The sequence below is a fragment of the Alligator sinensis genome, unplaced genomic scaffold (genome assembly GCF_000455745.1).
Source record: "Alligator sinensis unplaced genomic scaffold, ASM45574v1 scaffold1451_1, whole genome shotgun sequence".
In the NCBI taxonomy this organism is placed as follows: domain Eukaryota; kingdom Metazoa; phylum Chordata; order Crocodylia; family Alligatoridae; genus Alligator; species Alligator sinensis.
This window is the reverse complement of record NW_005842351.1, coordinates 1,285,576-1,311,688: the sequence shown is the minus strand read 5'-3', so window position 1 is coordinate 1,311,688 and position 26,113 is coordinate 1,285,576. Positions and strand designations below refer to the sequence as shown.

The window sequence follows — 26,113 nt, the reverse complement described above, 5'->3', positions numbered from 1 at the left end:
GGTGTTCCCGTCATAGGGTTAGTCAGTTTGCTGTCTCATAATGATGAAAAGCATTGGTTCCAATCAGTTAGGGAAGCTAAAGGCAGAGGTTTGTTATAACAGGGTTGCACTGTACAGTTTATACTACTAACAGAGGGAAACGTAACTTAGTTATAAAGCACCGAACTGGGATTCAAGAGACCTGGTTGTAACCACAGCTTTGCCACTGGCCTGCCTGGTGGCCTTGGACCCGTCTCTCTGCCTCACTAAATAAAGCAAAGCTAAGAATACTGACCTCCATAAAACCTTCTATGATCTGCAAATAAAAAATACTACATAAGAGCATTATACTATTGTGACAATGCTTAAAAAGCGATTAACAGCATCTGCAGCTGCTGTGTCCATAATTAAATGCTCTTCTAAATTTTCCATTTGGGGCTGGCATTTACAACAGCATGGATCATGTCAAAATCATCTGATAGAACTGAAGGGTTTTTTTCTGGGTTACATTAGCACTTCACTAGTAATAATTCACAGGGCACTTTTCAATTTGGTTTTAGGGGCAGGTTTTGGTAGGAAGTCACTCTAGCAATTTACTCCTGCTGCCCAGTTCAGGTTGTTTGCTTTAATTCTTTTGGAGTCAAGTATTGTTTTTGACGCCACAGACCATGACATCTTGCTTGACTAACTCTGAAATTGCACCATGCTGACAGGTACTACATCAAATTGGCATTGTGCTTCAATAACAGATGCTATTTTTGTTCTAATAGTAGGCATTTGTTCTTCAGAGGTCCCAGAGGGATATATTTTGTCCCTTTTACAATTTACTATTTCTATCTCATTGCTCAAACAAAATTTTCAAATGTATGAGATTTACGCTTCCTAAGAGCTGATGATACGTAGATTTATTTATGACTCAATTTTAATAACACTTCAGTTAGTGATGTGTGGAATACGTGTGTATTGAAAACAAGACCTTAAGAGTATACAACATGTTTTTTAAGTCAATCCGGATGCAACAAGTAACAACAGATACAAAAAACATTTGCCAGAGGAATGTTTCCTCTTTCCCCAAAAATATGGAAATTCTGATGCACCCAAAATCACAGAAAACATAGTTGATATTAAAATCAAGTGGTTAATGATATATATGCATTAGCGTCCATACCTGGCTTTGAGATCTCAATCTTATCCAATATGGAAAAATAAGATTAATCTAATGCAATAAGCATCTAACTATAATAAAACTCAAAGAAATTCAGTGTTACAGTACAAAATCTGCCCTAGGCTTACTTAGTCTGGATGGAGTGAAGTCTGGATCTTCATACACTGAAGATGACATGATATAAGGATACGTTCTGCAGTATGTAGACAAAGTGGGGGGAGTGGCGCTTTAATAAGAGTGGCTCGGAGAGCTGCTCTAATTAAAGTTCTGCTGCATCTCATGCTTTAGTGGTCCCATGCTTAAAAATGGCAGCGGGCATACTTGAACTAAAGCTTGTTCGACTCAATTCATCGAGTCTGCTCCAACGTGCTGGAATTCCAGCAGGTTGGAGCAGCCTCTGCACTTACGTATAGGCGCCCAGTGGTAGTATAAACTGATGAAATACATTTCATCTCCACTTTTGAAATCTCCTCGACTTTATAAATTAAATTAAACTCATACATGGTCTTTTCTCCAAAAATGGGCAGGTCACAGCTTCTGGGTGCTGTTGCCTTTTGCCATGGTCTGCGAGCCCTCATCTGCTCTTTTGGCTCTTCCCATCTCTTCTGGCAGCACCATCTTACACATGGAGCTAACTGCAAAGTTGTTTTCAAGGAATCACAGAGCCACAGTAAAGCAGGGCTGGAAGGGACCTAAGGAGGTTGTCTAGTGCAACCCCTGTTCAAAGCAAAATCACCCTCAACTAAGCCATCCTATACAAGTCTAATCAGCACTTATAAAAAATGTCAAAGAAAGAGGTTTCAACTTTTCACTGGACACTTGGAAGCACCACTTGTATAGCACTCCATGTAACACTACTCTGAAGATAATATAGACTTTCAGGTCTTGTTTTCTTGAGGAAAAATATGTGCAAGGGGCCTTAACTCTAAGTGCTAGCTCAACTTCAGGAACTTGAGGCAAAATCCTAATGAGTCTAAAGTTTTCACACACAAAAAAAAATCACCCTTTTTCTCCCCTCCAGTGAAGACAGAGCCACAGAGAAAAAAAAGGCAGAAAAGAGAGAAGAGAAAGAAAAAGGAAAAAAAATCATAAAATGGGGTTAAACAAAAAGGCATCACCAATTTCTTCTGCTTGTAACAGCTATATTAATATTAGAATATAATGAAATGGTAGGGAAACGCTTATTTTTAGGTCTATTGGAGTTGGTGGGGAAGAAATCCATACCCCCTAGAAATGTTCTTAGCTCTCTAGTACAAGGACAGCATGGTGCAAAATATATAATGATACTGTTTTAGTTTTAATATAATGGACAGTAATTATACAGTAAAGCTTATTAGCATATACTGGACCTGAACTGTTAGAAAAATGTAAATGTAAATGCTGGAAAAATCAAAATAGGCTTAATGAAGCTAACATTTGCAAAGGCCATATTTTTTATACCCTGTTAAAAATACAAGCAACTTTTTAACTATTAAATATGTTTTCTTCCATCCCTTATTCCTTCCATAACATCCACTTCCTGCTGGGAGGACAATCATGCAAGAAATATTTAAATTTTTGTTAATTTGACAACAGTAGTTCCTTACCCACCTTAAACTTTGGGGACATTTCTAACAATCTGTATTTTAATTTAAATAAATGTAAGATTAGCGAAAGCATTTAATACACAAAAAAGGCTGTTAACAGAAGTAAATGGTGTTTAGTGTAAGTGAAGTTAATCTACTTTTAGTATTTATAGAGCGCCAGTCGCTATGGAACTTACCAGTCTAGAGATCCCAACAGCCAGGATATGATGCAGACTAACTCCTCTGGCATTTGGAGAAGACTGCCCAACTAAAACCTTAATGTTCCTACTACCTAGGGAAGCCAAATTATATAGAATATGGTGGGGGAGTTGCACAATAATAAACTGTTGAGCATGCAGTATAGGCATGTGGAAACTAGTTGTTAATATGAAACAAGAGCATCAGAAATGAGAGTCATAATGTGCTTTCTGTTACCTGATCAAGAATCCTGCCCATTCGGTCAAACAAAACTTTCAGGAAATGTCCTTCAAAAAATGGTGCTTCTAAATTGCACTTTTCCAAAGACCTGGGAGACCCTGGCCACTCCCATCGTAGGCAGATCGCACAATAATCCCGGAACTAGGAAGAAAGCAAAAAACATACTTAACTTTAAACAAAACACAGAGCAGACTGCAGAAGCAAGATGATTTGTAGAAACCATTTCACGTCTTGCTCCTACCCAGCGATACACAGAACTATGAGTGGCGGCTGTCAGAGAACTTTTCTTACAACCATCCCGTTTTGAAAACACTCCATGACAAAAAATATCAGCCTCCATACAGATACCTTTTTTCCCCCTCATGATGTGTGCAACCTTATGGGACTTCTACAAACATCTTTCAGGGAGAATGGAGAGCCCTGATATTTTAGCTGGCTTGGCATACGAATATGGGACGGTCACTGTGATGCATGCATACTGCTTGGGATTCATCTGAAGCAGGAGTAAATGGCAGTCAGTGAATTTATGTTGAAATAAAACAGATGCAAGTGAGAGAAAAATCACTCGTGCATTTTCCTCGAAGTATAGACTTAAGGAATTAGAACAACTACTTGGGTGGAATCGTACCAGCACGAAGATTTTCCTTTCAAGTTAAATATTTAAAACAACAGGCATATCTTTGTGAATAAATGGCAGACACCAAGTCTCCTCGCTCATAGCTCTCAGAAGATTCCTTTCCCCAAGGAGGGAGATAATATGCACTTTCCTGCATCCAAAATTAGAATTTTATGAGAACTGAATGGAAATAGCTGCTCTCCCCAAGTTTTCACTTTCCATTTTCCTTTCTCTTCAGGAAAGGTGATGGGTAAAACTCTCCCATCAATGCAGAAGGCAGAGTTTTCTGTTTTAAAGTGTTCTTTCCACTATTCAGAGTGGAAAATACTAGAAGCACTGCTACACATATTTTTGTCCTTGTTTCTCTAACTTCCCTTTCACAAATCTGTTCTTTTATAGGAATTCACAGGCCTTCCCTGGGAACACTACAAACAAATGCCAATTATTCTCTGCCCAAGGAGATTTTTCATTATATTTTCAAAACAAAAACTCCATTTGTTATTTCAAAATATTAAACATTGATGTTTTCCCTTCCCACCAGTATTCTTGACTTCAAGCCTGCATGCCCGAGGCTACATGTTATTTACACTGAACCTTTATTTTGAAAGCCCTGGGTTCTGTAACTCATATACAGAATTTTTACATCCCCCTCAGTTCTTTCAAAGATCCTGCCAGACAATTCGTCTAGTGAATGCAAATAAACGTAAAAGCAATTTAAGAACCAGTCTGCAGTGCAGGCTTCCTCTTATTATATTTCTTGCATGAATATTAATGCACTTAAAATCATCCATAATTCGCATTATATCTGTGGTAACTGGATTCCAACTCAATTAAAAACTCTACAGGTAAATACTGATTAGTTCATATCAATTGAATTTGCACTCTTCTATCACCAGCTTATTTTGAAAGATATTTTCCATAGGACTAAACTTTTCCAAAAACCACGTGTAAATTCTGACAAGCAATTCAAATTCCTGCAGTGATTAGTGAGAGGAAAAGATGAGTTTTGTACCATACCTGTCTGTGGGCATCTCTGAGGTAGGTGTCATAACCTGTACCCTCTACATGGTATGATGATTTGGCTTCATCAGGTACAAGACAGAGAAAGCTAAAAGAAATATAAATACATTGATAAATAAATGTTAGCCTGTATGATGGCAGGCCAGAATTTAATCATCAGTGGTTACAAGACTGAATCGTCTACTCAATGTACAAAGGGGGTTAAACAGGGTAACATTACACGAAGAAATGGCACCATGAAATCTATGGTCAGTACTTTTAGCCATATAACCACTGATTTGTATTCTGAAGTGTGTGTGTGCTTAGATGAACGAAAGTTTTCCTCTCTAGTACAAAATATGGGGAAACAAGTACAGGGTTTGTTACTTCTGAAAGCCGGCTAGTAAAACTAAGGTGGAAAATCATAGCCACTTCCCAGCATTTCCTCAAGATAAAACCACATCAAGGCCAAATCCGTAGAAAGTCTATTGGTCCACTCATCAAGTACAAGAGAAGGGAATCCATATTTAAAGCTAAATTAAGTTAATTTCCAGTGCTTTTATTGAATAAATAATTTATTTTTCAGTTTGTTATGATGAAAGACAGTAAAGAAGATAATGGATTATTTGTTGGTAGATGTTCCAGCTACAAATATTGCTGCCATTTGTTGAGTTTTGTATAATGACTGTAAGCCTTCAGCAGACGCTGAATAGTCTTAGTTCTAGGAAATGCTAACTCATTAGAAGGAAATAAGCAATCATTACTCCGTCTGAGATAAGTTAAAGAAAATCCGACTTTCAGAAATGGTTGCCAGTGTCTCCCTACAGGCAGAGAATGGCCAATGATACCAGTGAGAATTGTGTGTGTAAGGGAAAGCAGAGTATCAGCGGAGATCTCCCACGTGCTTCTTATTAACAAAGAAAAACGCGAAATCTTCTACAAAGCATTTCAAATACCCAGGAGATTTCCATTACACTAATGCAAATATAACTGGACAACAGTGTCTGGGGAAAACAAAACAAAATACACTACAACTATTCAATCTGGTATTCAAACAGTTTACTTCCCTTGGGCCCCTGGCAGATGCTAAAATAAAGGTACAACCAGGATAAGAGGAATTGTATACTCCTTCCCAAAATCATACAGCCTGGTAGGTTAGATGTGAGATGGGGCATAAGATTCCTCCAGTCCCAACTCAGCAACTGCTGGACTGAACCAGGACCTGGGGCTGCCTCAAACCTAATCCCACAGATTGGGCGTGGGCAGCTACATCTAAGCCCCAAGCATACTCCATGCCTCATCCCAACACTCAGCCATTTTGAGACCCAGAGCGGTCTCTAGCCTGATTGCCAAGATCTGCTGGTCTCAAACCAGGCCCAGGGCTACCTGGGGCCAAAGCCAATAAACAGGTGATTATCTGCATTTGTCAGGACAGCCCCAGGTCCAGGACACATGCTACACATTCAATTTCAGGCACCATAGAAAGCAAACACAAAGATATTTTACATTATATGAGGAATATGTTTGTGGCTTGTTAGCTGTTTTATGGCTCCATAAATTGGCTGAGCTCATGGCATGTTGCAATTTATGACATGATTAACACCAAAACATTGGTGCTACCTTGCTAATGTGGATTAAGTTATTAGATGGCATCTGACCCCACTCTTCATATTACTACCTTCAAGAAAAATACCAATGCTAAACCACTTTTAATAAAAAGTTTTCTTTGCATCCATGGAAGGACAGAGCACTTACAGAGATGTAATTGGCATTAAACTGCTGTAAAAAATGTAGTTGGAAAAAAAAAAAGATGCAACCCCCTAAACAGGGAAAACTCCATCTAATCCAGTGAAGAATCCCTCTTGAATCAGGGGTAAAACTCTATCAGTGTAAGTGGCTATGCTGCTTTAGTTGTCTGTCAGCATCCATCCAAGGACAGCTATTTGCTAACAGCAAACAGGTTATATTACCTATCCCTTGCTGCCTAGCTGCAAAGCACAGTAATACTGCATTCTGTGCAGGCTATCAGGATGGATGGACATTTGACTGTTTTAGATCCTACTGCAATCTCCATGTGTGTACAGACAAGCTGACATAAATTACACCAAGACTTCTCATTTCTAGTTCAGAGTATGCACAGCCATAAATTGCAGGAGAGAGATGTGGCATCATTCCCTGAGAATGGGAACAATGGATGAACTATAATTCATCCTCCACTACCCATTGCACAATTGTTCAGGGGACAACTATGGGCTGGGCTATGTGAAATTCTCACTGTCTTCAGTGCAGGACTGTCAAGACTTAGGAGATTGGCTGCTTAAGAGAAAGATGAACATAGCAAATGCTCATGAAAGGGGACATATCTTTATAACCCAGCAGCCTCATAGCTAAAGGCCAAAAAGACTATGTAGAGTCTCGGGCTGGGAAGTTCTGCCTTATGTTAGCTTATGCTCGCTACCTTATATTGAATTATTTTACTTGCCTGTTACAAACTCTAACCCTTGAGGAGGAACCCACTGCCTGAAACTGCTAAACTGTTTATTTCTACTGAGTCATTCCACCAGCTTACACAAAACGGCATGATGCCAACTAAACATCTAAATTAAATTTATTTTATGCACTCTCTCTCTCTCTCTCTTTCACACACACACACACACACTTTTTATTTCTTCTTTCCAACTCACCTATTTACAATTTTATGAACTTCAGTCTTCCCATCATTTCTTGGATGTTCTGGACTGATAGGTGGAGAGGCACTCAGCCACTCCTGATTCAACAATGTGTTATCCGGGGAGAGATCAGTAAATAATGGATCTTCTTCCAGGTCTCTGTAACATATTAGACACAAGCACAGAATAATTCATTAATATATTATGGAAGGTATGACAGGCATAATTGACAGGCATAGGCTCCCTAGAGTGCCACAATTTGGACAATTTTTCAATGGATGATTATGCAGCAATATCAGTATTTAGGGGGAAAAAATATGACCATCTTTTTAGACAGAGGCTTATTTAGTGGTCTGTGCTACAGAGCCAGGAATTTATTGTACCTAATTGTGGTACAAGGAATCCCTCCGTGTCGAGTCACTTCAATATTTTGACTCAGTTTCCCCCTGTACACATGAAGGGGACAATAATACTTACACAGGCAGTCCTCAACTTACAATGTTTCGAGTTACAACATTTCGCACTTACAATGTTTATAAATTCAACTTTTTCAACTTTATGACATCAGTTTCGACTTTACAACGCTTGATCTGATGCAACGCCATGTCAGCAAACAACTTCACTGCGTTGCTCATCTCCCTGGAGAACATCTGTACAAACTGCCTTGGATACTTTGTTTAAGAAAGCAGACAAGACTCCAGAAAAACCTGCAGCCAAGACTCCTGAGAAGACTCCAGCCACGAATCCTTCAAGAAGTCCAACCAAGAGCCTTTCAAAAAGTCCAGCAAAGTCACCTCAAATAAGTCCTTCCAAATCAATATGATTGCTATTTGCAATATAAATACACTAGTGTAGCTATAATACTCATCTATAATTGACTGAGTACAAAATTCTGGGGCATTTTTGGTGAAAATAGGATTGGGCCTTGGTTCAGGAACCAATCCCCCATTTATAACATTGTTTCTTATGAGAAAATTGGTTCCGAGTTACAACATTTCGACTTAAGACAGGAACCAATTGTGTCGTAAGTCTGAGGACTACCTGTATACCACCTTTGAAGGGTGTTTGAAAGGCTTAAACACTGAAGATTAAGGACACTATGGTCCAGATTCAGCAAGATTCTTAGATGTGGGGCTAACCTCCAATGATACTACTGAAGCCATTGGGGCTATGTGCGTTTAAAGTTTGGGATATATGCAAGTTACTTGCTAAAAGCGGAGGTATGTGTATGTTACTATTTAAGGAAGAGGTTTTTGCTATTTGCTAGCCTCTTTTCCACATGCTGTTGATATAGTAAATTGTATCTTAAATATGGTTATAGACTGTAGTAGTTATTACAATGATGGTCACACAAAGGATAAATCATTTTTTTCCTTCTCCTTTAGTAAAGAAAAGCATTGATCATAAAGGAGTTTTACTTTGAAAGTAAAGAAGTGAAAAGTGTGCTTGGCTGTTGTAAAGCTTCTCACTCACAAAACAGGAAAACTTACACTGCTCCTGCTATCTGCCCATTCTCCACTATATCTTTGTCTTCCTGACAGGGTGGTTTATATTCCATGTAATTTCTTTCTTCTAAATTCCTTAGAACCAAGTTGTAAAGAATGTGTTCGTTGGGTTTTTGCAAAAGGTGCTCAAACATTCTTAAAGTCATGATGCTGATCTGCAACATAAAAATAAATTATTCAGATAAACCCACATAACAACCTTAAATCGCTATTCTTGTCTTAATAAGAGTGGCTGGATTTACTCACACAGGGATTTTGCTGTTATTATTCATAGGTATTACAAGAGGTGTCTATCAGGAGCAGAACATCATTGTGCAAGGTGCTGCAAACATGCAGATGTGGGGAAAGAATACACATTTGTATTAATTAAAACTTTAATTTTTATACAGCAGCAGATTGACACTGCTCTGTAAAACAGATTAATTGTGCCATACTAGCAGTGCTCCTGCAAAAATACTCACAAACTTAAGCTTCAATTCTATGAGCCACGGCAGACCCACTGGGTTCAGGGCCTAAAAGCAACAGGGAAGCAGTACAGGTATACTCTGACTTGTTTTGTGATCTGAAATATTCAAACCAGGCACCTACACAAAAGGAGAATGATCTTCAACAGGACTGACAGCTGACCTCCAATGGGCTGCAGAGGGATTTCTGAGGTGCCTTTTCATGTCTGAAAAATCAGTTTATGTTGATGCCCTGGTTTCATGGTGTCTGCCAGTGCATTTAAAAGCTAGGCAAAATGAGCATGTAAAGCACTGAGTGATGTATTGAAAAAAGGAAAGGGCAAAGGCATACAGTATTTAAACTTAAATTTAAACTTAGAGTGCAAGGGGTGACATAAAACAGAATACAGAATTCAGGAATGTGCAAGGAAGGAAAAATGGATTCTATAAGAATTTACCATACAAGCATTTCTTTTTTGAAAAGGGTGACTGCAAGCTGGTCCATTGGGAGTCTCAGTGAAGTCAATTATTTCAACAGATCTCTGAATGGAGTAGCTTGAAGGATCAGCACTTACCGTAACTCTAGCACTTTATAGTCAGCATATCTACAGTGTGCACATTCTCAGTTCTATCTATTGACCTGAGCAACAAAAATAAGTTTTACTGTCCTTTAATGGCAGCCTGACAGAACCAGCATGGCAAAGAGAAAAGGGAATATGACATCATTAACAAAAATCTAAAGTGAACTCCAAAAGAGGGACCAGATTTTGCAGTCACTTACATGAATGCAAGCCCCAAAAAGACATGGACAGGTGTATGCAAATTAGGCACAAAAGCACTTTATTTGATAGTGACGTGCTGGTCAGACAGAACAGTCTGACTTTCCCTCCCTAGTGGGAGTTTTATAGGATGGACAGTGAAAAAAAATCTCCCCCGTCTTCTCACTGGCAAAACTCAGCTAGATATTAACAACACAATAAGCATGGAACCTCACAATCCCATTTCTGCAGTCACTGTGCAGACAACAACTGCACTGACTTTGTGATTGCTCACCTCATCAGAAATATGATCACAGTGTTCAATTAACCTATGTCGCAATGGGTGTCTATTGATGTCTGTCAGGGTTTCTGGCTCCCTGTGCTCTCCAAGTAGGAAGTAAACCATTTCTTGCAGCAAGACATCTGACGTGACTTGGCGGACAATACGATGTAAAAGTGCAGTTGATGTGAGAATCCCCATCTCTGAACTGAACAATAAGCTAAATGTTAGTAAGATATGGGATTCACTCTGGAAATGTCAACATGACATGTTTTCCACATGGAAGAGGCCACTCACGTTTGCATCAGCTGAGGTTCAATGACACCAACAAAAAATCGTTCTCGCACAGCTCTTGCCATAGTGACAGCAGCAGTCTGAAACACAGGGTACAAAACACTAGCTTTCAAACTCAAAGGCTACAGAACAAGTGGAACAATGTCTTTTCTGAACTTGGTCTGGATTATCCATGTTTAGGCTAGAAAACTGTCACAACCCAAAGTTGTGGGTTTTTTATTTGAACGTGCTTCGGCATCGCTAAATCATGTTCCCGCCAAATTGCAGCTCCTTTGCACGGTGGAGTGTTCTGCTGCAACAGAGAACCCGCGTGCAGGAGCTTTTCCCGCCAGTTCTGTAGCTTTCTTTGCATAGTGCATTTCTTTTGCATTGTGCATTTCTTTTGCATTATAGCAATGCGCGATGCAAGGAGTCACTGCCATTTGTATTAGGATTCGCGCCACATTATTGGCCAGTCTTAATGTAAGCACACGTGGCGGCTAGCTATTGGCTTGCTAGCCGTACAAAAGGCTTGGGTGGTTTCCGCCCAAATCGGAGAGAGAGAAAGCATGTGGAGGTCGGGAAAGGAGCGTGAGGCTAAGCGCTGCTGATCCATACGAACCCAGCTTTTTCCTTAAGAAGGCAACAGAGGTTTAATTTGTCGAACCCACGGAGCTTCAACAACTCCGCGGGACTTATTTATCGTCCCCTCGGAGCCTTAACGACTCCGAGGTAACTAACCTCTAGCCTCTCCCCGTCGCCGATCGCAGCCCAGTTGTATCCCTGTCCTAAGGACCCAATTGTCGAGCCCACGGAGTTTAACAGCTCCGGGAGACCTGGGAACCGAGTAACACTCACGGAGATACAGCTGCTCCGTGGGAACGAATTCTTGAACCCCGCAGAGCCTGATTCACTCCGGGGTCAAGGAACCGAGTTTATTAGAGTCCTCCACCGAGAACTCAAGCGGAGCTGAGCCTGGAAAGCTGACCAGCCTACACCACGGCCACCTTGGGTGTAAGTAAATAAGTGTACCCGGGCTACTGGCCACAGCCTGTGTACACACAAAGACGGGGCCCCGGCTCGCACATGGCGACCCAGATGGGATCAGGAGAGAGCTCGCACATGGCGATCCAGGCGGGATCGGGAGTAGGCCCGCACAAAAACATTTCAAACCTTTTGCGCTTCCTTAATGAGCTGATCGCAGTAGTCGAACCAGGAGAAAAAGGAAATGAGGGCTCTTTTCCCTGGAAATGCAGAAGCATCTTCTTTGTAGTTATATGAATCCAAACTGGAGGACAAAAGGAAACAGACACATTTACTCTAGGTGCATTAAAAAAAATGCTGGACCCAATACTGCTCACACTGAACACACTGACAAAATTCCCTATGTCTTCTAATAGCACTGCGGAGAAAGAGAAGAGGGATAACGGTTTTGTTCTTGGCCTCCCAATTATACTGCAGTGCTACCAAACCGCTCTATTGACTTAAATGACATGTTCAAGTACACACAGTATGTTCACCAGAATAATTCTACTTCACAATACTCAGATTGATTTTAAAATCTATTAAAACATCAAGGACTATTGATAATCCCATTACACTAAATTTTCATTAAACTGACAAATTAATTCCTGTGGTGTGGTGAAGGAAATAATTCTTCTTTGTTGTATAGAATTCCATGCAGCCAACGCCATACCTGGTAGCTGACCTAAAGGATCTCTTTTAGAAAAATACTGTATTTAGTCAAATATGAGAGGACCCTTAACATAAGAAAATCCCCCTCCTATATATAGAATTAGATTCTATATATGGACAATTTACAAATTTGTTATAACAAATTCCAGGCACAGAATCTGATCATTGGAGGTTTGCCATTAAATTGTCTCTCTCCCATTACTACAGCATGGAAAATAAATCTGGGGGGAGGCAAGTGGCTCCCTTGCCCACTGTCTCCCCAACTTCTCTCCCCTGCAGGCCCACACCCCACCTTACTGTCAGACCCTGCTCTCTCTGAGCACATGGAAGCGAGGGGCAAAGTTGAAAACGATGCCTTTGAAATAATCATGCCTGTAGTAATATATACTTAGTTCATCCAGAATTGATGCGTTTTACCTTTTTTGAAACTGCTACATGTTTTAGCATAGGCGCTCCATAAATATACCTTTAGGCAGCACTTTTGTACCCACTTATATATAGTACAAACTATGCCTGATATTAGTTCAAAGGCAGAAGACTCACAAATTACCATAGATTTCAATTGACATCTAACCAAATGCAATGGGGTATGTGCTCTTAGGATGACCAATTGCCCATGAACTAGTAGCCATCTCTCAAAAATAAGAAATGCACTGGATAGTCCAAGTCTTCAGAGTGCCATATAATATCCAAACTCTTACTGAACTTGCTTGCTTGTTTGCTTTATCTGTGCTAAATATCTAATCTAACCACAGAAACTCTGTTTCAGTGCAGGAAGCAAAGCCCCTCGCATATTAAAAAGAGAAACAACATACTTACCCCCAGTTAATTGCCTCTACTGTTTCAATATCTAAAGGATCTACAGATTGAGGCAGGGCTTTGTAGAGTGTGGCAAGCCTGTCTGTAAGCAATTCGCATAAACAAGTGCTTTCGGTCAAGCACCTGGCTGCTGCTGGCTCAGGCAAACTCACTAAAAGCATGAGTCCTTCACATGCCTTCACTGCTATTCGACCATCCTGCAGAGCAAACACAAGATAGTTAAACAAACCAAGAACAAAACTCCTTCAAAGCCAAACATCAGAAAAAGTCTTCAAAAAAATAAGTAAAAACGGGTTGAATGCATTTCTTGATGTTTCTTGCTCAGAATGTAGAACAGATATTTCTATTGAATTTAAATCTTACTATTAAAAAACTTCTTTCTTGAAGAAGGTTATTGACATGGTAATTGCAAACCTAAAATTTATACAGTTGCACATTAGATTAGGCTCAAACCAACAGGTTATGTAAACCATCACACCTCACAATTACAGGGAGGTCCATAAAGTTTTATACTCCCTGCTAGATTCTGTAAGTAATAGCAAGTAAAGTCTTTCCCAACTTTCCTTGACATTATCAGAAAGAATCTTTTACTTCAATATGAATCAGGGGAAATGCTAACTGAGACAAATCCTAAACCTATTTTTGAGGTTTTGCAACATCCCAAATGTTCTACTCATTTTCAGTCCCATTGAAAGGGACTGAAAACCACTCACCGGGCTTCTTGTGAGATTCAGCAAAGAATTCACTAAATTATAGTCGTGGTTTGGACGAGCAGCTGAGGCTTCAGGAGATGAAGTGACATTTAGTTCATCCAGACTGAATGATAGATCATCTGCCTGTTGAGGAAGGTCATCAGCTTTCTCTGTGTGCTCTGCTCTAGCAGTAGCAGATCTCTCTTCAGGTTTAACAGACTGTCCTCTATCTGTCGTCAAGGAATCTTGGCCTTTTAGCACCTCTTCTGAAATTACACTTGCTGATCCTCTGGAAGTCATTGCTTTTAACTTATTCTGAAAAGCATTGCATTGGAAAAGGACATTACTAGGTAAAATTTATGTTGGTCTAAGAGCAGAAATTTACTTGAAAAAGGTTTTCCAACCATAACATATGAAGCAGCTTTCTACAAGGCTGGATGCATTAGCCATACAGAACATTAAGAGTGGCAGGAACACGTAACTGTTTAAAGCTAACACAGCTTGGTAGCCTGTCCAAACTTTATGTCAATCTGTTTTAAAGCATCTCTGTGGCCATTTGCAAAGAGATTACTTTTTTCCTTTTATCAACCAGCTGAGGAGGAAAGTCATTTGATTTATCCGATCTCCAATATGAATTTTATATTTACTCCAGGCAGTCCCTTTTGACCCCAACACATTTGATGGAAAATGTGGCTTTTTCAGGACAAGACCTCAATCCAACTCATCTCTGTGACTCTGCAAACACCATTTTTAACTCCAGTTGTGTCACAAACTGATTGTTTGCTCCTATAGGTTTGATTTCAGAGGGAAGCAGGGGAAAAAAGGACCTACAAGTTGCTCTCAATAGATGCTGTATTTTTACTGTCTCCTTCTAAATTTCATGAGAAAGGGAAGCTAAAATGTTTTACTGGGCACCTGGTACTATAAGACCATCGTACAGAACTTTCTCAGGTGTTTGGGCTACCCGATTTGTCATCTTGAAAGAAGACAACCCTACTTTTCTGTTTCAAGTAAGTGAAGACACACTAAGATCTGTGTTCTACAAAACCAAGGAGATTGATTGCAAGGAGCCTCTTCTTCTGGCCTATGCATGAATGTGTAATACTGCTTTATACCCATAAATTAAGACTTCACCACAAGACAGACCATAACAAAAGACTATAAATCCAAAGGGTTTCCTTCATCTATAATAAAGTCCTGATTATTACAAACAAGTCTGAAGTATTAAAAAGTTCAAAGAGCTACCAGATCAGTTAACAGTTTTTACTACATACAAAACCAGCAGGTCCTAACTACATGGGAGTCAGATGCCAACTGCAGAAATGCTCTGAACACTTGCCCAACTGATGTGCATTCTTTGTGAAGAAATTATAGTGAATGAAACGATGTGGTAATACAGGGGGAAGGCAACCCAGGTCTGTCAATATCAGAATTAATCTAGTACATGGTACAAGAAGTATGAATTCTGGATATACTGTACAGCAGTACTACATACAATCTAGTACAGAAGAATGAACTTGGGATACACTGGAAAAGTTACGGTTTTAGCACACACAAAAAATGGTCTTTTCTCCAAGGAGGGCTTTCCTATACTGCAAATAGCATAAAGACACAAAGTGATCAGTGTACAAAGCCGAGTATGTTTATATCGACTTTTTTGAGCAATGAAATTACTCATTCTTATAGTATCTCTCATGTTGTCTATAAATGGGAAGTGCCTGTATCATACATGAACTATGACCCCTGTATGAGAAGGCAAAATGCCCCAAAGATATAAGCACCCTCTGCAGTTTGAAGATGGCTCACCACATATTTTTCTAGCAGGTAATAGACAGCATACTACATGTCAGGCACATATATAAGTTGCATTTGGTTAGTCATGCAGTTCTGCAGGTGAGCTGCTCACCTGCTTCCTGTAAGAGTGCAGGACAGGATCTTGAATGACCTAATAGAAAAGGTTTCATACAATATATGTTTAATGCTTTCTAATCATACTACTCCTCTAAGTGAGCAGAAAACACAGTGAGGAACAGGCAACTTAAAAACAGTGATCCATTTTCTTCACATATAACATTAGAAAGCCAGATTCTTCTGCAGATCATACAACTCCACCCTATGAAAGTTAAAACTAATTTAATAACATGTTGTGAAAAAGCTGTGGCATCAAAACTTAGTGAAACAGTCTGCTCAGAACATGGCTGGGATAAAAAATAAATGCATTGTCAGCTTGTAATAACCAAAATTCACCCCCAACCATTTAGTCAGCCTAGCCCTAAAATGAGACAGAAGAAATCAAAATATCAAGAGTATGGAAGTGGAATCCATTAGTAGCTGCAATATCTTCTCTATCAGGAGATTACCAAAATGGGGACTATTTAGAAAGGGCTGAAGACAGACATGATTTGAAAAAAGGTGTATAAAATAATGACTCAGATAAGAAGATTAATCAAGCATTCCTGTGTATCCATTCTCTTGACGCAAAAAAGCTAAGGGAAACATAATTAAATTAGGAGAGAAATGTAAAAACAAGGAACAGAGACTCTTTTTAACAACACACAATTAGCCTTTGGAACTGGCTGCTATTAGATCCTACAGAGGCTGAGACTTGAGTAGGTTTCAAAAAGTATTTTCATGATGTCCTATCAATTGCTGTCCACCTAAATCGGTTTAATTTTCCCAAGAGATGCAGATATGCCATGAGGCTCCCAGCTAAAACAGAAGAAAGATTTTGTAACAAAGTACCTCAACTAGAGTAGTGAAAAGCAAACTATTGAAAACAGAATAAAATACATGACTACTTTTTTCATATGTATAGGTCTATAAAATATAGTACAAACACAGTAAGAAGCTTCCAAGAGGAGGGTACGTTTATATCTATATATAAGCACGCAGGTACAGAAGTGCAGATGAAGAATGTTATACCAAAGTTTCAGCTACAAATACTGTCTGTGTTAATGGGATTTGCCAGAAAAATGCCATGCAGAATATTTACTCTCTCAGGTCTTTCAAGGTGAGCTAGATATCAAGTCACAACATAAGGATACTGAAATTGTTTGAAGCATGACTGGTAGACCCAAACAGTCTGCATTTCAAGAAAGGTCTGTTTCTTGAATAGGGACATGTAAAATGCTGTATAAAGTAATGTCTTTCCTGAAATTGGTAAAGAGTTCTGCTTCAGGCCACTATTTAAAAGTATCATTTCAAGGATTACGGAGCTTCCAGTCACCTCTTTAAACTAAGACGGAACTGTAACACAAAACTCAGTGAAGCTAAAATTCTCTTGGCAATTCAGTATCATCCTGCTTTTTAAAACCTGCCACATGCTAAAACTTCTCATTCTGATATTCTGGAAGTCAAGCAGCATAATCACGGTTGATAAATTGTTTTGCTTCTTATGAGTCTCAGATTCTATTTCAGTAAGATTATTAGCATAACAATCATCGAGTGTCTTATTTTCTCTATTCTGATTAGGCTGAGAAGTATAGCCCACACTATATCATGTCTCCGCTCTTGCCATCTGCAGCTGGTGATCAGCTTTGTCTGCAGCTCCATGATTTCAGCATGAATCTTCTGTATCTGATCTTCTTACTTGGATTTCCATTTTGGCCTACATCTTGTCAGCAGTTTCTCCCTCCCCCTGCTCTAACCATTATACTCGACTGCCCAAACCTTGGTTGTGATGCGGATCATATGATTTTTCCCAACCATGTTTAAGTTTTTCCGTTTTAGACTGCTGGAATATTCTCCAAGTAATATCCCTCCAGGTTCGCTTCTGAATGCTGCCAGGATTTAAACAATTCTAGCATTGTAATAGAAGCAGCACCTGTACTGACTCTACAGCTTCTGGTGACCTGAGACAGCTATCTGGGTAACTTCTAAAGAAAACTGTAATACTCAGCTTTAAACCTGAATCCCCTTATTATTTGAGGTCTGAGCAGTAACGCTACATTGGAGATGAAAGCATAAAATTACTGTTTGGGGTGAAAAATGGAAAATGAATCCTTTTTTGGGAAAGCCTATGAAATATTCCTTGAACACATTATATATCTTTACATATGCTATATGTAATGCTTCTTGTGACAAAATAGTAAACACCAGATCAAATAAACATGCGGAATTTGTAAATGGAGGCTACATTCTATAATCTATGCTTTTATTTATTCTGTCCAGGTAAGAGCAGGAATTCAACTTACAAATTACTTCTACTCACACTCTCATGTTTACCAATGTTATATATTAAGTTACAGGGACAGACTGTAGAAACTCTTCTTTTCAGCTAGAAAACAATGCCACGTTGGAGACTGTTAGTCAGCACTTGCTTAGTTAATGCTTCAAACCGTGTCTCACAACCAAGTAAGGGCTCAATCCTGCCAGGCATTCGGCATCTTGCAAGATATACACAATGCCATACGGGACCTGTTCCTTGGTCTCAACTAGCCTGAGAGGAAAAACAAGGCAAATGCCCAAGTTCATTCCTGAAGGCAGGAGTCCCCTGTCACAATCCATAGCATTGTTACTTTGCCACTGGACTCTCTTTATTTACTTATGTATTTTAATTTGTGGCCTGTAAAGGTTGTGCTATGCAGGGATTTAAAATGGAAAAGTTGTGAGTTCTGAATGAAATTGTGGCAAAAAAGAATGAAACTACTCAAGCCTCTACAAGCAAAAATAAAGAAAACTCTCTTGCTTATTTGAGGAAAGGTTACAGTAAATATCTATCTCCATTTCATAGGAAGCTTTTGTCTCTAGTATACTTGTTTTTAAATGTACCTGCAAGCTAGGGATTTGACCTACGCACCTCAAGGAAGAAGTTGACCAGGTATGGATCCTGTTTCAGCTTTGCACATACTATGCAGAGAAACTGAATTTCTTCATTTTCTGTTGGTGTTGCTAAAACTTCACCACAAAGCCGGATTAATTTCTGTCAAAAAATGAAAAGGGAGGATTAAAAATGGACATGACAAATGGCCTGATGGCTAGGCACCATAGCCTGGATTGTTTTCATAGTAGTTCTACAAGGACGTATACTGTATTGACTTTAATATTTACTTCAAATTTATATAGTGCAAATGGGATGCAATTATTATTATCTACCTAACCCCAGTGCTGCAGTAACAGTTAGAACAATGAACTAGTACCATATTTACTTGATTCTAAGGTGAGATTTTTTTTCCCCATTTAACAGGGGGAGGGTGGGGGGCACCTCCCTGCCCTCCCCCCCCCCACTGCAATTGCTTCTTCATCCTGCCATCTCCCCCCTGCAGCCTTTTCCCTCATCTCTCTACCACCTCCACGCAGCCTCTGCTCCCCCCCACTAGCCCTTCTCCCTCTCCCCTTTACCCTTGCTCTGCACCAGCAGGCTCCATTCATGCTGCAGCCTGGGGCACTGAGCATGGCCCCATAGCAGTGGTGAACAGTGAGCATGGCCAGGGCCAGGCTGGAGCTGTGCTCAGTGCCCTAGGACAGAATGGGGATGAAGACTGCTAGTGCAGAGCAGGCTTGGGAGGAAAGCAGGGAGCAGAGGTGGCAGGGGGACAGGCACAAGGAAGGGGCAAGCTGCCTGACCTCCCCACATTATTGCCTCCCCCATGCTTCCCACTCTGCAGAGGTGGGAGGGATGAATTAAAGATGACCCTCCAATAATTAGACTCTACACATGAAAAATTATAACAAATGTATACATTTTCCACGTATAAATTATAATTACTGGGGAGCATCTTAAATTTAACGTCATCTTAGATTCAAGTAGATATGACAGTTAAAATGGTTATTGTGTTTAAGTTAAAAAAAAAGTCACGTGAGAGATGAAGCATATATTTCTGATGCGCACAGTACCTGCACTGGTCTATGTACGTTTATATGTGGGAGAAGAGGTTGTCGTATTCTCCCTAGAAGTTTTGTATAGAAAGCCAGAACTTGCTGTTTCATTCCTGGAGGACACTACAGCACAAGAGAAATACAATGAACATGAAATAAAAACAACACATCAACTGATCTTAACAAAAGTTCACATTAAATTTTAATATTTTTAACCATGAATAAAACCTTGAATAAATTCATCATAAATGAACATTTTTAACACTGTTGTGCAAAACCAATGGAAAATATCACTTCTAAGTTTAAATATTTTCTGTTGTGAACACAGACATTTTCAATGGTCTGTACTGTGGCAAGTCAATGTCTGAATTAAGTGGGACAGGTACACTAGCTTTGATGGAGTTGCCCTAGTTCCTGATATTGTTAACTTTGATCTATTGTTTTCACAAAACTAGGCAATGTGATATCCTAGAGCTTACATCAATTGGCTTCAGTTACATAACAGAACATGGGGAATGGGTTTTAGGGAAATTTAGGCCGATGCCACCATGGAAGTCCAACATCCTTTCATCCAGTGAAGCCAACCTTTTTGGCAGGTATGCCACAAATTAGCTCTGCACCCTCCCCAAGTGCCACCCCCATCCCTTTCCCCTACCCAACCTGCTTTGCCTTCTTCTCCCTGCACTGTCTCCTCCCATATGTCCCACTCCATCCTCTGCTCTGGACTGGTTTATTTCCCAGTCAGTCCCAGCTGGCCAGGCTTCCTGTTCTCCTGGCCCAGGTGTTGCTAATCTCCCCTCCCCTTTTGCTACTGTGTTTGGTAGCCAGCTGTTTGTAAACTGGGTTCTGCAAGCGTGAGTCCAGAGCCCAGTGTCAGTCATCTCATCTCAGGAGGTTCCTGCTCTCACCTGCAGCAAGCAGCTTGCCACTTCCTGCTCAGAGAGAACCTCTATCACTCTGGCTGCTATGGCTGGGTTTTCTTCTGCTGCAGGGGATCCCACCCCCCTTCAGGCTACAAAAGTTCTGGCTGTAAAGGGGCCTTGCTGATTTTTCTTTCCTGGCCCTATTTTCCCTGTAACAGGGTTACAGTTCCCTGTTACACCACCCCTACTTATATGCAGCTCATCTAAGGGTTTACCTAAACTGTGAGGTTATTTTTAAGCTCTGTTCACATGACTGGAAACTAATTCATTTGTACAGTAATTTCAATAAATGCTTGCAATTTGCCCTAGGGCAAAGGTGTCAAACACATCTGGCCCTGTGGGAATGCAAGACTGGTTCACAGGCCGGATGAATGATATGGGGGCCTGCCCCACTAAATGAACCATGCTCATGGACTGCCCTCCCCCCCATGCTGGATCCAGCACATGCAACGCCTGTTTCAGGACATGGCAGGAAGAGGCCCAGCATCCTAGATGCATGGCAGTGGCTGCAGTAAAGCTGCTGTGCTGGGTTTCTTCCCATGGTGCTGCTAGGTTTCCAGCACCGTCGCTCTCACCCGGGTGCTTTGACACTGCTGACCAAGGCAAACATTCATAGTGGCCAGACTAACATGTCCACTAATCTGAGTTGGCTGGTAAACAATTAGTTAAAAGTCCCCTGGTGGAGATGCACCCTAATAGTGGAACAAAAGAATAAGGCTAAATCACAGGTTAGTAACCTATGGCCATGGGAGCCATTTGATCCAGCCTGCAAGCGCGGGACTTAAGCGGCATTCAGCAGTGGGGGCTTTGGCAGCAGTCGCTCTTCCTATGCCGCTGCATGGAAAATGCCGCCCATGGCTGGGTCTTGGCACCCACACTTCCACCTCTGACCCAAACTGCATCATTCTAGCCTATAGCCTATAAAAGTTTGCTGGCTGCTGACTTAAATCATTATCATGAAGTGAAATATTCCTTAATTGGAGTCATCTGCGACATCCTACATGCAATTCATGAGCGATGAAGTCTAAATAAAATGCTGTATAGGAACCATTTGTGCAGGCCTACTCTTTTAAGTGTTACGACTTCCCTCAACTCCTAGCAGCATTTTGCCAATTATGAATTTTGCACATCTCAACTGTATTACATTTTCCTCACAGAGTGTGTTGCTCTACTGACCCAACTACATGTCTGAGCTAATAAATCTGCCCATTAAGATATCCATTACAGCACTTCATTAGCCAAGATGCAGGGCAGTCCAGCAATAGAGATATGGGGAAAAGTGATTTCAGAAGGAAGACACTGCAGTATTCTGGGATCGGACAGCTAGTACATACTCTAACTATAAATAAAACTTAAGCAGGCAAAACAAAGAATGTGTGTGAATTTGTGTAAGGTGCAAGACTGACAAGCACAGAGAATAAAGTGCTCTCCATTTCGCCAGAACAGGCCATGGGACTGCAGCAGTGCCTAACTAGCACACCTGCACTGTGACATGAGCATACCACTACTAGTTAATTCATCATCTGTTCACTTCTTGGCCTTTCTGCTGACAAGACAATCAAGGAGAATGTCAACAGCAGGGTAGTGGTTTTTGTGGACAGCTGGTACTGGGAAGTACACTGAGACTACTAAACCTATTTCACGTTAAGTCACAAAGGAACCAAAAAAAGGTTATTGTTATTGACCTGGGCTGGATTCATACTAGTGCTCCAGATATATAAAAGTTCACTACTGACAAATTTAATTATTGCTGGTACAAGCTTCTTCCTTCACATAACAAGTGTTAATTAATGCTAATCATCATCATTTAACTACAAATCTGGAACCATCATTTCTTTTCGCTTAAAAATAATTGGCCTCTTGCAAACCTAAATTATGGGAAGCTAAAAAGGCAGTGTCAAATATATTGAGCTGTACGGCCACGCACAACACAGCATAGCTCTAGCCACCTGTGAGTTGAGCATACAGCAAAGGTGACTTTGTATCTTCCCATTCCCAATTGCTGGGGATGTCAAACCAGCCTGACATGTATTATAGTAGATTTGGGACCAGATTATCTCATGTCAAAATTCCAAGCTAGAGCAACTTGCATTTTAGCTCTATACCTAACACTGGAGCAGAGAGAAAGCAGCTTGGGAAACTCTGAGCCCCTAAGCAGCTTAGCATCCCTTTTGTACCACTGGAGTTGAGAAAACAAGAAGACTTGAGAACCCCAAGCACCTAGCTCAAATTTCTCTGTGTTCTTTTAGACTATCTAAAGACCAAAGTGCAAGGTTTTCATAGTGCCTCAAAGTCCCATCTTGCCAGAAGCTGAGCATCCTCGACACTCACTAAATTCATGAACGACAAACATGTTAAGTGCCTTGAAGTATCACGTCCTACAAACGTGAAGTTTCATTGTTAGAGGAGAACTTACGTCGGCTTTGCCTAGAGTGTACAATGTCTCTAAGATCTTGTGATGTAGCAAATACTCCATACAAGGCCCCGTCTCTCCTGATTCCCTCTCATTTTCTTCTTGAACTAGGATATCCAACATCTGCTCCAGATGAGAAGGAATGTTGGTATCAGTAACAGGAGCTTTGTCATCTAAATAAAACAATCAGAGAAAAAAATGACATAAAGAGAATGTTTACTTTCCTTCAAGTTCTGTTATAAAATTCTGGCTGAAGAAATGACCACTGTGTTATTCAAAATTACCTTAAAGAGTATTAGTAGAAAACTTATTAGGGCATGTACTCATTTATTACCCAGTTTCTTCCTATGTACCAGCACATGCAGCCTAAATTTTCAGTATTGGACTAGAGATTCTGGGTGCTCAACCTGAAACACCTTAAAGGCTCTCAGTTTTCCAGAAGTGCTACCAATCTGTCACCTGAAAATTTGGACCCTTGGAAGTGCCTTAAACTGGTCTCCCTGTTGGTTCTGAAAATGTGGACAGCTGTACACATTATGTATTGGTTTAATTTTAATGTGAAAATGTGAAATGCACATTTTGAGACATTATTCACATGACCAAAAGAGAGGGGAAGAAAGAGACGAGTTTGTGGCCAGTAATAAAAGACAGGCATTGAACCCTGCTCTTCTAGGTCCCAGATTAGCATCTATCTCACTTCACCATCCAGCCTCAGTTTTAACAGCATGAATCATACCTTTTTTCTGCCTTCCCTTAGCTCATCTATTGCCACTCCCTGATGTGCTGTCCCTTAACACAATAGCTTGGAATTTGTGGACATCAATGAAGATTAGCTTCAACCGTCACAAGGGAGATACAGAAGCTATTTATATTTTTATTTCACAAATAATGTAAATACAGGTCATTTTAAAGAGGGTCTTGGGCAGGGTTCTTATATTTTCTGTACCAAAACACCGTAGTGTTTTATTTAAATTTTACCCATCATCTCTGTAATGGAAAAGGGCAAGTTTCCAATCAATTACATGGAAATCCATGGAGTTGCTCTTAATTTACACGAACATAACTGAGAGATGGCATTAGCCCAAGGTACTGTTCAGCACAGTCATATCTCTAGGAATCTAGAAACAACACTTCCTGAGCCAGATTCTGATTGGACAAATAACAGTCAAATTAGTCATTTGTTCTTATGCAATAACCTAAATATAACTTCCTTGAATACAGAGAGAAACAAGGTCACAGTAGACAACAGCCACACCAGAGCAGTTTCAAGACTTCTCTCATAAGCATCAGTTATCTTAGACTAATTTGGTGAAACCGAATTTTCTGGGACCTAATGCTGTTTCCATTAGAGTCATGGTAAAATTCCTATTAGGTTCAAAGGTAATATATACCTAACCCCATAACTTTCAAGATCCTTTAGGACAGCATTTCTCAACCTGCGAGTCACAACCCAAAAATAGGTTGCAAGAATATATGAAAGGGTCATAGACCAACTTTAAATATGGATCAAACAATCTTTAAAAATGAATTCTCCTTTAAAGGAGAAAAACGTGGGAAACTGTGGCTTTTCTCTTGCAGGCTGAAGGAGTTCCAGCCTGCAAGGGGCTGCTTGTGGCCCCCCCCATGCCCACACCCGCCCTCTGTCCCACACTGTGAGGCTGGGGCTTAGGGGCAGGGTGCAGTGGGTCAGGAGTGAGGGGCACTGAGTCAGGGCTGGCAATCGATGTTTACAAATGGGTTCCGGTACAAAAAAGGTTGAGAACCACTGCTTTAGAAAGTTTTTCTTTTGGGGGGTAAGCTGGTGGTGAAGGAGAGGTAACAGGGAGAAAAGAAATGGATTTCTGCAAATAAGTCTTTAGCATACTTCAGTACCCATGTACCATCTTGTCTTCACTCTAGGAGGCCCAACAAAGTAAGACTAATCCTGGCAATCTGAACAAAAAGGTCAAGTTTTCAGCCCTTAGGAGGTAAATATTGATTTAAACAAGAAAACAAAAGTCCTGAAGGCTTTGAAGATGAGAATATGAGATTCATTAGCCACTCCAATAAATATGCAGATGTAATACAGTGAATAAGGCAGGGTAATATTTGTCTTTCAGAACATTAGATTGGAATCAGTGATTAGAACGGTAATTATTTATGCATTTGTTCTAAGAAATCATGGGACTACTGGAAATGTGATCAACAGAGCCATAATTCACCTGAATATCCAGCTTTTAAATTAAAATGAAAAGAGCACAGTGGAGCATTTACATCTTTTACAAAATGTGGTTCAGTCTGGTCAGGCAGCAACTAGAGCTGCAATTTAAAAATCCCATTACTAGAGAGAAATTATGTTGAGATGGAAAAAAAACCCTACCAAAACAGAAATGTGCCAAATACTGAACAGTGCATGGATTGACTTAGGCCGTTAAGGTATTTGGCAAAACCTGAGAAAGAAAAGAAAATATACCAGGTACCAGAAGGATTTTCATCAGGAAAGATTACATTTTTTTAGATGTGTGTTTTGACTGAGTTTTCTCAGTATACTTGTATACTACTTATTTTTTGCTGTTATTCACTCTTTGGCCATGAAAAGGCACTGGATTTTCAAGTAGGAGGATTGCCATTACCCTGGTAGAAACAAGTACTTATTCAATTCCTCCTGGAAGAAACATGGCCCCAGAAGATCTGGGTGTCAAGTTGGAAGATTTCCTTTACAAGAAAACTCTCCACAAGAATGAATGCTTGTACACTCCTCTCCTGGTCTGGTCTGGGAGGGGAGGGAAGCAATGGGGTAATGCTCCCTTCCTCTTCCCAGACCAGAGACTGCCTGGTTTGGGGAATGGGTTGGGGGCTTTGCCCTACTGACTCCCTCCCCTCCCAGACCAGTCCACTGACACTCCCTGACTCTCTCAAACCAGGCACTGCAGCTGGGCAGTGGGAATGGCAATGGCAAGGCTGGGAACCAGGCTTAGGGAGGCTGTCGCCAATCCTGCTTCCTCACACCTCTGGCTTCACACTGCCACCCACCTGGGCAGCGATTTAAATGCCAGTGCGGGTAGGAAACAGGCTCTCCTTTCCC

At 40.4% G+C, this 26,113-nt stretch overlaps 1 protein-coding gene across 2 annotated transcripts in view; it reads right to left on the bottom strand.

Annotated features, from left to right (window-relative positions):
• The window catches only part of FAM160B1 (family with sequence similarity 160 member B1), a 46,718-nt gene that overhangs the window by 9,642 nt on the left and 10,963 nt on the right, over positions 1 to 26,113 (bottom strand). Inside the window, exons 3-15 of one of the 2 annotated variants that reach the window (XM_025210468.1) lie at positions 23,053 to 23,222; positions 19,732 to 19,836; positions 18,695 to 18,817; positions 15,803 to 15,841; positions 13,918 to 14,211; positions 13,205 to 13,401; positions 11,864 to 11,978; positions 10,715 to 10,791; positions 10,433 to 10,625; positions 8,922 to 9,091; positions 7,447 to 7,590; positions 4,781 to 4,871; positions 3,145 to 3,288 (exon numbers count right to left, since the gene is read on the bottom strand). In XM_025210468.1, coding sequence (XP_025066253.1) covers positions 3,145 to 3,288; positions 4,781 to 4,871; positions 7,447 to 7,590; positions 8,922 to 9,091; positions 10,433 to 10,625; positions 10,715 to 10,791; positions 11,864 to 11,978; positions 13,205 to 13,401; positions 13,918 to 14,211; positions 15,803 to 15,841; positions 18,695 to 18,817; positions 19,732 to 19,836; positions 23,053 to 23,172 — 1,812 coding nt within the window. In that variant the 5' untranslated portion in view covers positions 23,173 to 23,222. The remainder of the gene's footprint in view (positions 1 to 3,144; positions 3,289 to 4,780; positions 4,872 to 7,446; positions 7,591 to 8,921; positions 9,092 to 10,432; positions 10,626 to 10,714; positions 10,792 to 11,863; positions 11,979 to 13,204; positions 13,402 to 13,917; positions 14,212 to 15,802; positions 15,842 to 18,694; positions 18,818 to 19,731; positions 19,837 to 23,052; positions 23,223 to 26,113) is intronic. The other variant, XM_025210469.1, reaches the window with a different exon arrangement.